Here is a 13,940-nt window from a genome sequence, read left to right as displayed (position 1 = left end):
TGTGTATAATATTTAATATAAAAAAGTAGAAAAACATATGTGAAAACCAATAAAAAATGATGAGAGAGGAAAAGCCTAATTCCAAAGAGGGAATCCACAGTTCTGGGGAATAGACATGAGAAGCAAGGAAGAGGTAGTCAACTAACCATATTATCAAAGTTTCCAACCTAAATGACTTAAAAGTTGATGATCAAAAACTAACAAATGAAAACAAAGGAGGAGCAGCAAGTTTGGAAAAAGGAGAAAGATGACTGATTCCATCTTGCCATTTGGATTAATAACATGATTTTGTATTTTAGAGTTTAGTATATTTATACTTACCACAAACCAGATCTGGAATCAGACAAACCTGATTGAATATCCCTGGACCAATCATCAAATTGTTCTTGTTCATATAGTTTAAACTGGTCTAAGAGATCTTCAGCACTTCGATGAAAAGATCGAAATCCTGACAAGTCAGATAAAAGAGCCTCTGCAATCTTGATAGCATCATCTACCTTAAAAAGTCAAATTACAAGGATATGTATTATTTAAATTCTAAGAAAATTAGCATAAAATAAAGAGCCCCCTTCTCTGATCTTTGATTCAGAAATTATTTTCCCTTTCAACTATAAATAATAAAATAGAAGTTCTGCCAAAGAATAGAAGAACATCAACCCCTACTTTGCTTCTGAAATATACAGCCTCAGAATAGCAAAACACAAGAGGATAACTCATACCAGGAATAATTTGCAGGGTAAAATAAAGGGTAAATGAAAAGTCAGCTCTCAAAATTTGTGTGCCCCACTGATTTTCAGAGGAAACTCCAAGAACATCAGCAATACTCCTAAAGATGTTCAGCAATAATTTTGGCCCTTTGCTAAAGACTTTGATTAACAGTTTGAACAATAATTAGGCCCATTTAAATGTCAATTAAGAAAGATAAATGCTTTTCCTCCACAACTATACAAAGAACATTGTAGAACTCCAGAAAACTCACTGACAGAATCATTAGGCAAAATATTCCAGAAAATAAAACATCAAAAATACAAACTTGAATAAGTAGAACTACCAAACATGCTAGCTTTTATAACATTCTATGAGGTCTTATTCTTAACCACAAACTATAATTGATTAACAGGTATTTTAAGAGTCAAATGCAAGACACTGTGCCATATACTAATTAGTAAGTCCACAAGAGTCTTAGGTCAATTTTAATAATATTAAAATACTAAATACTGTATTAAATCTATAAATTGCTGTCACTACCTTAGACAATGCTATAATAACTTTTCACCTTTCTTTTAACTTCCTCTCAACCAAAAGTGTTTTAGTTACATAAACATACTTGCACATAGACTTTGCAACTACTAGGATTTTAGAATGAATTTTTAATGCTTTCCTCTTGAATAAAGGCACTTGCCTGGAACAACTGCAAGTAAAATAAATGATTTGATTATTCTCTCTATACAAGGAATGAAAATAAACATTAGGACCTCCTTTCTATACTTTTTTAGACTCCTGTGTTTCACATAAAACTTAGATGGATATGTCAAGGAAAACAGAGACTATTTATACTACAGTTCTATAGTGCTTTCTACATGCCTTAATTTAGCACATTTTATAATTAGTATTCTTCAACTTTTATTAAAATACCTTCAATTCCAACTGGCGAACCCAAACTATATTATTAACAACTTCTGAAAGATTTTTGCCAGAAAGCGGTCCAGATGGATCACCAGGAGTTCCTCGGCACCGGTTCTCAAAGTCTAATCGAAAATCTATAAAATTTAAATCAAATAAATAATTGAACAGAGTTACCAAAGATTTCCTAAATGCCTACCATGTACCAAGCACTATGGCAAATGTTATGGATAGAAAAATAATGAGAGTTGGTCCTTATTCTCAAGACCTTATCTTTCAAGTGAGACAGAGAAAGAAAATAACCTGTTAATTCAAAAAATCTGACATTTATAACAGAAATAAGTAAATTAATGTTTAGCATAAAAATGTAGTCTTAATCCTAAATGGTATGCAACAAAGAAAAAAGTAATCTATAAAAATATTTCTCAAACACTATAATCTCTGATAAAATTTTACCTTTAACTGAGTCTGTAAGTCTTGCCAATAAAGTTTCTCTTTCCAACATCAATTCTTTGCTTATAGTTGGACGCTTCACCAATTCTTTATACTTCAGAAATGCTTGAAGAAGCTAATATAAAACAAAATAAGTGTATGTTCATCCCAATGGACTGACTTAGCAAATATATTTATATCTCCTAAAATAGCTTACAGGGAATAGTAAAATATTTCAACATTTTACCTGCTGTGGACTGTCTTGAATTTCTGAAATATAATTTTTCAATCTTCCTGCTATTTTCTGTTCCGCAGGTGCAATAATTTTCTCATACTGAGACACTGCAGCTTTCCACAAAGGCTAAACACATTAACAATATTGTTAGACTTTAGTATGTCAAAAATCTCCCTTTATAAAGAACAATATAAATAGGAAATTATAAAGACAGTAACATATATTTGACCTCAGTATAGGGATTATATTGCACAGGATTCAGGCCAGTAAAAGGTTCAAATACTCGAGCCAGGCATATGATTTTCTCTTCACCAGCAGGTAAAAAATAGAGAAGCTTCTCATGAATTGTTCTAATAGCCAAGACCTAAAACATAAAATATTAAAACAACAAATGTATTTCAATCAAAAAAGCTGCATAAGTAAGTCTAAAACCTACAGCTATTAGGGAAGAATTTCTTTAAAATAGGCTTACAGCACAATAAATGAAATGAACAATAAAACTGAAACTATAATCCTGAGAATTACCACTCAACACAATGATGTACACTAACATTAGTCAGTGTGCTCAAATCTAGTGAAAATATATAACATCTACATTATTTTTAAACTGTATTTAAAGCTCATTTAAGTACATTTTTAGAGTCTGCCCTAAATATAGTAAAAACTTCTGATTTTCATTATTCAGCATTAAATTGCACTTATAATAATAATGAAATGGCATGTTAACAGCCCTATTTATAATTTACAAACAGCCAGAAAACAATTATAATTGTATTTTGGGTTTTTTTTTCCTCTCCATGTTCCCCCATTCACGATACGACCAAGCACAGGGCCTGGGCTGGGGTGTACATGGGGTAGCTTTACTCTGCCTCCTCTTTCTATACAGGCAGTGTAAGAACACAGCCTGTGGTGAGCACTAGGAGGCCTTATTGTTGTATTTTGAACTGAAAATTTCCACCAACAATCAAAGGGTAATCAAAAAGGTTAAGTAGGAGTTGGAAATCTCAGTATAAATTTATTTTTATTTTTCTGTTGCTAAAAAAAAATGTATCTATTTAACAACTCGGCCTACTGAGAATAGCAAAAAGCATTGCTAACTAAGTAACAATTAGCACTTCCACAACCAGGTTGCTGCTAAATACTATTTCCCACCAAAAAGAAGCAGGTTCCTTGGAAAAATGGCTAATTTCACGTATAGGACAGAAAATGTACAAGATGGGTTGGCCTGGGCTGGAACATTTTGGAGGGCCTAAGTAATCAAAGAAAAACTATAATAATATCAAAATGACACAGGAGCCAACTTGAAGGGGCACTCCCTACCCAAAGATAAAACAATTTGAGTATAATAACTACAATGGACTGAAACACATAAAATATAAAAAGTCATGAGTTCATAATGACACTACCAGAAAACATTTCATGGTCACCTGTGGAACTTACACTAACCTATTTTTCATAGTTCTAAAAAGTAATAAATAAGCTGGGCATGGTGGCGCATGCCTTAGTCCCAGCTACTCGGGAGGCTGAGGCAGAAGAATTGCTTGAGGCCAGGAGTTTGAGGTTGCTGTGAGCTAGGCTGACCCTACGGCACTCACTCTAGTCTGGGCAACAAAGTGAGACTCTGTCTCAAAAAAAAAAAAAGTAATAAAAAGAAAGAAGCAATTGCCCATACTGCCATTCTTATGCAAACTATATTTCAGAGTAACTAAAAAGTTGATGAGGAAAATTCTTCCATATAGAAAAATTATCACTAATAAATGCAGAAAGAGTGACAGAATTAGAAAATTACCATTTTGCGACCCTTCATGACTGCCAATGGATGCTAAAATCGCTAAAAGTTGATGGAGAGCATTACACTGGATAGATCAGGCTGATCATACCTGAATTCACATATCAAAATCAATATCACTACATGCCTCCTGTATAAGAACTATCCACACTACCTATGAAGTATTCTTGTTACAAAAAAAAAAAAAAAAAACCTTAATTTAATCAAGCCTTTATAGCCAACTAGTAGTTAATAGGAAAAATGGGAAAGACAGGAACATGCTAACAACACAAAGATATAAAAAGATAATTCCAAAATATGGGAAATACTATATGGCATAAAAAACAGAAAGGGCAACCATTTAAATTAAAAGAGACTACTCAATGTGTAGACCTTGTTTGCAACCTGATTCAAGTAAACCAACTATAAAAAAATTTCTGAGAAAGTCAGGCTAAATAAACACTTGTTAAATAAAAAAATTAAGAAACTATTGTTATTTTGTTGGGTGTGATAATGGTCCTGCAGTTATGTTTTAAAGGTGGAAAAAGCATATGATATCTCAGCTTTAAAAATACTCCCACAAAAAAAAAAAAAAAAAAAAAAAAAAAAAAAAAGAGAAGCAGGGGAGACAAAGATGAGACAAGAACTGAATAATGTCAATGACTATTGAAACTGAGTGGTGGATACATGGGCATTCATTATACTATTTTACCTTTGTGTATGTTTGAAATATTCCACAACAAAAAGGTAAAAAAAAAAATAAAATAAAATAAAATAAAGGAAAAGAAAAAAGAACTACTATAGTTCCCCTAAGCAAGACAGAAAAAGTTAGCTTTGCCACCTTTAAGTAATCTCATTTTGCCTGTCCCTTAAAGTTAAATATATGAATTCTATACTGAATTAATAACTAATGTAAATTAAGCAACTGTTTCAAATATTTCCAACTATGCTCTAACAAGCTGTCCCTATTTAACAATTTCAATAGTCAGGAGAATGTCTGAGAGCTTCCATACATGGACAAGGGAATTGGTTATCTTTTTTATAACAAAGAACAAAATATAAATTCACAACTAACAAGTTGACCAGTCACACACCAAAGGGAAAAAAAAAAGGATGTGGAAATCAGTACATAGTTAGTACCCACTGTGCCAAGATGAGTGCCATAAATTATCCCATATGAACTTTAATTCTTATTCTCTCTCAAAACTATAAGTAATTTCTAACAGATGTATAGTGCTTGTTAAATATAAAATACATTCACAAAAAAGTGAAGACCTACTTTACACTTAAAGACAAATATCCAGATAATCAAACTGATACCTCTTCGAGGCGTTTGCCAAGTTTGTCAAGTGTTTCTGGGCAATATTTTTCATTTTTCCATGGATGAGGAACATATCGCTGCCACACCTGACCTGTTAGATGACTACACACTATCACCCATTGTTCACAAATTGAAACACCAGCTTTCAGATTTTCCTTCACAAGATAATAAGGATCTTCCCATAGGTTCAAAGTTCCCAACTTTTTCTGAACAAATCTTCCAAATGAACCACCTATTAAAACATAAGTAAAGATTTTAATAAAAATGTCTTTTTACAGAATTATAAAATACATGCTATGACAAAATTAAAATACACAAATAAACAAACCAAAGGATCCACAAAATACCATGTGTACACCCTTAGACTAACATTCTCAATAACAAATATTTTTTTTTAAAACACACACACAAAAAAAAACACACAAACAGATTAGTATGCAATTTTGCATCTTTCAATATATCGTGTACATCTTTCAAGTATAGAAATATATATACAATTTCTTCAAGGCTGCAGAGCCCACTGTGAATGTTGCATTATGTAAACAATTCTCAATTGCTAGTTGTTTCTATTTATATTACAAACAACACTGCAATAAATACCCTTATACATAAAACTTTATGTACTTATCTGATATTTTCTTAGGATAATAATGAGAAGGGTATTTTCTAGATCAAATATTTTAATATTGATAGATAAGCCAATATATTAATATTTTAAGTAATTTTTGGTTCATTTCAAAATAAAGTCTAAATTAATATAATATAGGCATAAATACTAAAAACCTATGTAAATTTAGTTCTATTAATTGTTGAAGAATTTGACACATAAGATTTAAATTAGTCTATTTTATACAAATATGTATTTAAATTATCCTACCTGATTTGTCTTGAGAGTTATTTTAAATACCAATTATTACATTAAGGAGAATTTTAAGTAAGAACTTAAAGGATAAAAAGAAAACAAAATGAGACAGGCTTCCAAATATCCAAAAGTTTATTTATTTACTAGTACCTATGATATCTAAGAGATGTAGCATTCGTGACTCAGGATAAGGATCATGTTCTGTTTGTCTCCACACATCATCTACAACATCCCGAGTAGTCTCCACCAAGTCCACAACTTCCAATAAGGATAGACTGTCCAAATTATAAAACTCCTAAAATAAAAAGGCATTAATTTTTAAATATAATCATACTTATACCTTGGTTAAAACAGTCAAAATGATTCCAGGCTTTTTCAACTGCTGCAACTCTAATATTTGCCATATTATTTTCTCTATCTTTTTCTAACAGATGGTAATTACTTCTTTATGCAAATACCCTACAAGTTCCTCCACAAAATAAATTTCATGAAAGCCAAAAAAAAAAAACAAGAATTGTAAAAATTCTATTCATTTATTTACATACTTGGCCTCTCTTTTTATCTGAATTCATTTTTTTTAATTTAGTCAATAGAAGTAGCCTCAACTCCATCCACAAAGAGTAGTTCACATGTCTTTATTCGTTTATTGTGTTGCATGTTATAATTAACAATAATACAACTACAGTAAAAGTTTTATTATGCTATATGTCAACAGTGCTATCAAAAAGCTTAAAATCATTTTGAACACTCAATTAAAACATTATTGAAATACTAGTGGAAAAGAGTAGAAAATTACCATATACTTCTTTTGAAGTTGACTTTTATAATCATACTTAAAACAGTCACTTATTTAATCTCTATGTAGATACATCAAGGAATAATCAAATAAGCATAAAACTAAGACTTTTCATATTTCAGATTATTTCAAAATGCTAATTTGAATGAAGTGAACATCCTTTCAAAAGAACATATTACTACTACATGCATAAACTTCTGTTACTATATTTTTTGTTTTTCACTACATACCTGCAGAAAAGTAATTCTTTTTGAGAAAAATATTTAATATTTACTAGACACTAGAATTTAACTAACTTGGATTTCTTAATTGCATTCATATTAAATATATATCTTAAGTAAACTTCGCTATATATGAAAGATGCATTTTGTTCACAATCATCAAGTGGACTCTAAAACAGAGCAAAGTGTAGTGAAAACTGAATCCTAAAGTACTTTTATGAGAAGCTTGAAATGTAACTATGTATGAATCACATACTCTTGCAATTGTTTCAAATAATTCTTTAAAATAGCTGGCTCTTTCTTTACTAATCTGTTTATTTCCACGATGAGCTTGTTCTATCCAAAACTGGAACTCATCACTTGGGGTAAGAATACCTATAAAAGTGAAAAGAAAAAAAAGGATACAGAATATCAGAGCTGCAAAAAATTTGAATCACCTGACACATAATGTTCCTAGCTAATGTCAAACAAGGTGACACTCTACCTTTTTGCTTCCTATCTCATACTATAAACAAATGTCTATTTCTTTGCAGTCTATTTAATGCCACATTTTTCACACTTTCATGCTTTCTCTTCATGATTTTACTGTTAAAATGCCCCACAGCATAATGCTAAAATTGCTATCAAGTGTTCCTAAGCAAAAGAATGTTGCGATGTGCCTTACAGAAAAATACAAGTGCTAGATAAGCTTCATTCAGGCATAATTCATGGTGCTGTTGACCATGAAGTCAATGTCAGTGAATCAACAATATATGTTAATTAAAGTGTCTTTAAACAGAAACATACCAAAAAAAGGTTATGTATTCATCAGTTCATGAAACAACGTGACCAGAGGCTCAAAGGAACCTAACCCTGTATTTCCCCTAGAAGCAAAGGTTCAGAATTGGCTAATTCCATGTTCACAGTGACTTTATAGAACTACAAACAATGAGAATCAACTATATTTCCTATTTCTACAAATTTCACATTGTTAAAGATTGTATTTTCCTCTTCTCCAAATCTATATAAATCTATTCATTTAAAAAAAAAAAAAAAGCCTATGCTCAGAGAAGTTCCTGTGAGGAAATATGTTCATTTACTAATGTACTAATGAAACAATCATTTTGTACTTCCTTTGATTAAGCTATGACTGTATACCTCGTGTGTCATCTTCCTTAAATTTCAACTTTGATAAGTTAGTGTCTGATCTTCGTAGAACTATACCCAAGCCAGCTTCTAGTTCACTCAAAAGGTTCTGAAGTTTGGGATCAAAGTTTCTGCTCCATTCCTGATCCTAAATAAAAACAGACAAGAGCAACCATTGATCAAAATCTTGCAAACTAAATTGGCTTCCTAAAACACTGTCTAAAGAACTAAGTCCAAATATCCCTGTTTAAGTTAAAGCCTGCCACTAACTCCATTTCATAAGAGGGATAAAAAGTCGTCTCAACAATTAAAACTTTGAAAACATCATTTACTATAGAAAGTGTAAGAGCTGACGCAAGTTACATTTTACACCTTTCTATAATTTCTCTTTGTCAACAAAGCTTACTTTAAAATTAAGAGTTAAAAAAATATATTTTAATTAAAAAACTATTGACATTAACAATAAACAAAATAATATTTATGTTTGTGTGTATGAAAACATTTATCAGAATACCTAGGTTAACAAAAATGACTTGACAGTTACTTTACTCACCTTTAACAACATTGGTGCAAATACTTGTCGTACTGCTTGGTAAAGGGAATTAATAGGTGACTCTAACATAGATGAAACAAGAATATTATTATGTAGATTCTCGTCAGTAATTACTTCAGGTCGCAGCTTGAAAAACACCAACACTTTATCTTTTGTGTCACCAAATTCAATCTAAAGTAATAAACAAATGATTTTTATTGTTATCTTTATAAATGTAATATTTGGAAGAAATGTTTCTCTGAAAGGTTGAATTGTTATAATTATAGCACTTGGAAAACAGTTACTTTAAAAATAAATATATTAAAATCAATCTATATTTACTCCTTAAAAATACCTAGACTTAAAAATGTATTCCCATTTTCATGTGATTATATCATAAGCTACTTGGGTAAGTGATTTATAAACGTAAAATGCTATATATAGTTGACATACATTCCTAACTCTTCCATCCAGCCAGATTTAGTAATACTACATATCAAAGCTTTATACCCCAGGTACACAATGATGAGTAGTGTACTTCTCTACTACCCCAGAAAGTCGATAGCAAAGATGGTTTTAATTACCCTCTCACCTTGAAAAAGTGCTAAAGGTATTTTTTAAAATACATACACTCAAAACTACCTAAATAAACTACAGTTGTCTATGTCCTAAAACTATCTTTATCTTAACCAAAAATTTTTCCCTAAAGGGTTTGAGCATCAAACTTTTTTGTGAAATTGTCATATAGGCAGATTGGTCAAAATTGGAACCAGATGAATACAACAGGAATTCAATAAAGCAACCTTGTTTAAAATGTCAGTTCACAGTAATTCATTCATGAGCTGAAAAAATACTGTTCAAAAAGAAGCCTTTGCATTATGTACACATTTTCAAAGTTATTCTCATTTCTTTTTCCAGGAAGAAAAGTCTATGCATGAAAAAACAAGGTTGGCCGGGCGCTGTGGCTCATGCCTGTAATCCTAGCTCTTGGGAGGCCGAGGCGGGCGGATTGCTCAAGGTCAGGAGTTCAAAACCAGCCTAAGCAAGAGCGAGACCCCGTCTCTACTATAAATAGAAAGAAATTAATTGGCCAACTGATATAGATATAAAAAATTAGCCAGGCATGGTGGCGCATGCCTGTAGTCCCAGCTACTCGGGAGGCTGAGGCAGGAGGATTGCTTGAGCCCAGGAGTTTGAGGTTGCTGTGAGCTAGGCTGACGCCATGGCACTCACTCTAGCCTGGGCAACAAAGGGAGACTCTGTCTCAAAAAAAAAAAAAAAAAAAAAAAAAAACAAGGTCACTGCTATGTTTGAAAAACACCTTATAGATGAGTAAGTTTCCTGCTACTTTTTTTTAAATCCTAATCATTACATTTTTTGGCCACTGGAAAGGAGCTGACATTTCATGTTGCTGCTCAAACTCTCATAATTCTCATGACACATGAAAATTATATGAAATCCAGAGATCAGTGTCCATAAATGAAGTTTTATTAAAACACAGGCATACTCATTCATTCACATGGTTTATTACATATAGTTCATTACTTGGCTGTTTTCATGCAACAATGGCCGAGCTATAGTTTGCAACAGAGACCTTATGGCTTGCAAAGGCTAAAATATTGTAGGACCTATCTCGGAAAAAGTTTGCCAAACCCTGTCCTAAAACATAAACCGGATCACAGATCTCTCTTGCTTAAGATTATCAATGATTTCCTATTTGAACCTAAATTGTGTACAGGTCCCAAATAATCAGCCTATGCCTATTCTCCCATCTCATTTTCCACACTGTCCCTTCACCTGTTAAACTTCAGCAATCACCCTGGCATTTTTTTTTTCCTGCCCCTTGAACCAAGCTGAAACCCAGCCCAGTGCCTTGGTACTTAGTTTCTTTTGCTTAGAACACTCTTTCCCCATATCTTAAGTCTGCCTACAACACATCATTCAAATCTTACTTCAAAGGTCACTAATCCAAAGAGGTATTCTCTATCACTCTATTTTAATGTAGTTTCCCACCCCAACCCCATCACTACTTTTTGTTACCCCCAACATAGGGTCTTGTTCTGTTGCCTGAGCTAGAATACAGTGGTATAATCATAGCTCACTGCAACCTCAAACTGCTGGGCTCAAGGGATCAGCTCCTGCCTTAGCCTCTTGAGAAGCTGAGACTACATGCACACACCACTATGCCTGGCTAATATTTTATTTTTCAATATTTTTTGAGAGAGAAGGTTTCACTATATTATGTAGGTTGGTCTCAAACTCCTGGCCTCAAGCGATTCTCCTGCCTCAGCCTCTTAAAGTGCTAGGATTAGTGAGCCACTGCACCCAGTCTGTTTTTATCTTAACAGCACTTATCAGTACCCAAATTATGTTACATTATATATCTGTGCCATGTGTTTAGCCTATCTTTGTCCACTCCAATGGTACTCCTTTAAGACATGAACTCTGTGCTCGTGGCTTTATCCCCAGAACCTAGGACAGTACCAGATCCATAGTAGGTACTCAATAAATGGTTGTTGACTTATTATTAACTTATTAAATTATGCTGACTCTCAGACATGAAAAGTACAACTTAAGGCAGAACAAAATTCTTTCAAATATGACTAAAAACCTATAGTGCAGTGTAGGACTAAAAATAATAGATACATTGTTGGACTCTACTAGTAATACCACAGGAAAAAAAAAGTTACAATTTCAACTTTCAATACAGGAGCCAATATACATTTTCACAAATCTAAACCCCTTCCCATTTTTCCCACTGCATTCTTTCTGAACTTTCAGTTGCATTTACAACACTGTGTCCTCTTAGGTCACTGTAGAGTGAGGCTCTGGAAGGCAGAAATCAGGGGGCTCCTATCCTGAATCACACCAACTATTAGAGAATGAGTTAACACTTAGGATGTAACCTTTGTGCCTTACTTTCCTCAGCCATAAAATAGGAATAAAAATAGTTCCTGTCTTATATAGTATTGTTGTGTTTATTAAATGCACTAATACATATGAAGTGCTTAGAACCGTGCCTGACAGAGTGTAAAGCAAAAATTAATGTTAGCTATTCATTAAAAATAAATGTTATTCATTCTTTTTATATCTTTGTAAACCCACCAAACCTGGCAAAATGCCTTGCATATACTGAGTTCAAAATAAATGTTTATTAAATAGAATTCAATTAAACCCAAGAATAAAAGTTCATAGTGAATGGGGTGAATGATCCAATCATCCTACAAAAGCATACTGAACACTTGCTGAGTGCCAAATACTCCGTGAGACCTAGGAATAAAGGTGAACATAAGAGGAAGAGCTTGAAAATATGTGTATGACTTTACTTTCAGCCATTTGCTGAGCCCACTTTAATGTGTCTGACGATTTTCTTTCGTGTTTTACTTTGAGGTATATACATGATATGTGTGTATAACATATATGTATACTATATAATTATGTATTTATTATATATATATATGTCCAGGTTGCAAATGCAATCATTTTTTAAGCAATCCTGCCAGTGGAGGGAGCAATGCAATGAAAAAAATCAATACATATGCTGTATACCAAAAAAGAATTCAAACTTTATTTTGAAATACATCATATCATTTTGCAAAGGTTTGAATTCCTAACTAATCTTTCCCTCAGGCAATATTAAAATCAGTGTATAACCCAAAAAAGGATGTTTGGGAGGCTGAAGCAATTTGATCCTTGAGGCCAAGAGTTCTAGATAGTCTAAACAACATAGCAAGACCCTGTTTCTATTTTTTAAAAAAATAGCTGGGTGTGGTGGCGCACACCTGTAGTCCCGGCTACCTGGGAGGCTGAGGCAGGAGGATCCCTTGAGCGCAAGAGTCTGGAGTTTGAGGTTGCTGTGAGCTAGGCTGACGCCAGGGCTCTCTATCCTGGGCAACAGAGACAGACTGTCTCAAAAAAAAAAAAAAAAAGAATTTGCCTTTTTGCCTTAAAGAACTTCAGAAGGGAGAAAAGAAAAAAATTTAAAATAACTAAATAAGGTAAATGTTTTCTTTTTAGTTATAACCTATCTGTAGTCAAGAAAAGAAAAGAATGCAATTGTTTCTGTCCAGGTGTGTGGACAGGGAACCTCCTTCGTTCAGGTGGGATGCAAGCTTGGAAGCTAAGTACATGCTTAAGTACGAGGCCAAAGCAGCTGAGGCCAACGCGGGAGAAGTGGAGACAGCTGTGGGCTCCAGACCAGGATCCGTTGAGTTGGGCTGGAGAGCGACCCGACATCCTCCAGCTGGGCCTGGGCGGGTGAGGGGAGGTCAGGCAGGCAGGGGTGCAAGGAATCGAACGTACCGTGTTGGTAAAGGAGATTCCGGCGTCGGATCGCTGCACCCTGAGGAGCATCTGGTTGCCGTCGTCCAAGAAGTTGTTAATTTCAGGGCAGTTGTACAGCAGTGGCTGGTCCCAGGGTTCCGACGTCAACCCGAAGTAATTCTGGGTAGTAGTGAAGATGAAGAGCTTCCGAACGTCCTCGGTCCCGCTCGCCATGATGGGGGCGAGGGGGACGGGCGTAGAGGAGGAGGAACGGGAAAGAAGGAAGGAAGAAGAAACCAGACCGGAGGGAAGTGAAGGGAAGAAGCGGAGCTCCGCTCAAACCCGGAGCCCGCCCGCCTCAAGGCAGAGCTTCGCAGTTGCCAAGGGCAATCGCTATGGCGACGGAGCGCGACGCCGGCAGCCCGCAGTGAGCGCTGCCGTCTCGGGCACGCGCACGCAAAGCTCTCGGAGGCGATCGATCGCCTCGGAGCTCCGTAGCTGCTCCCCGAGGTTATCGATTGTAAAGGCATCTGGCAAGTTTGTGTGGACTCCCAAAACGTGGCTTTTATTCTTCCTACTGATTTCTTGTACGACCTAGTCAGGAAATATACGTCTAGCCTTCTAGTGCAGTAGCGTGACCTGGAGTTAGGAGAGTTGCGTGCTAGGGCTCCCTCTCCACGTGCACTCCTTAGCAAACCACTCTGTAAGCTTCAAATTCCACCTCTGTAAAATGGGGACATCCTATTTCACAATCAAGGTTGT

General features: G+C 34.4%; 1 protein-coding gene and 1 non-coding gene across 4 annotated transcripts in view; both read right to left on the bottom strand.

Moving 5' to 3' along the window:
• Positions 1-13,624, bottom strand: part of DYNC2H1 (dynein cytoplasmic 2 heavy chain 1) — a 264,459-nt gene extending 250,835 nt beyond the window's left edge. For all 3 annotated transcript variants that reach the window (XM_076002468.1, XM_076002469.1, XM_076002470.1), the window contains exons 1-11: positions 13,218-13,624; positions 8,937-9,107; positions 8,396-8,531; positions 7,515-7,633; positions 6,392-6,536; positions 5,379-5,611; positions 2,520-2,654; positions 2,303-2,416; positions 2,080-2,191; positions 1,636-1,760; positions 322-497 (exon numbers count right to left, since the gene is read on the bottom strand). In XM_076002468.1, the coding sequence (XP_075858583.1) occupies positions 322-497; positions 1,636-1,760; positions 2,080-2,191; positions 2,303-2,416; positions 2,520-2,654; positions 5,379-5,611; positions 6,392-6,536; positions 7,515-7,633; positions 8,396-8,531; positions 8,937-9,107; positions 13,218-13,412 (1,661 nt within the window). In that variant the 5' untranslated portion in view covers positions 13,413-13,624. The remainder of the gene's footprint in view (positions 1-321; positions 498-1,635; positions 1,761-2,079; positions 2,192-2,302; positions 2,417-2,519; positions 2,655-5,378; positions 5,612-6,391; positions 6,537-7,514; positions 7,634-8,395; positions 8,532-8,936; positions 9,108-13,217) is intronic.
• On the bottom strand, positions 3,086-3,216 carry LOC142870831 (small nucleolar RNA SNORA51). The gene has a single exon (XR_012919161.1). It is a non-coding gene; the product is annotated as a small nucleolar RNA SNORA51 (small nucleolar RNA).
• Positions 13,625-13,940: the final 316 nt, after the last annotated feature.

Source organism: Microcebus murinus, chromosome 4 (assembly GCF_040939455.1).
Source record: "Microcebus murinus isolate Inina chromosome 4, M.murinus_Inina_mat1.0, whole genome shotgun sequence".
Lineage (NCBI taxonomy): Eukaryota > Metazoa > Chordata > Mammalia > Primates > Cheirogaleidae > Microcebus > Microcebus murinus.
The sequence above is the reverse complement of the archived record's forward strand: the minus strand, read 5'-3'. Positions and strand labels throughout refer to the sequence as shown.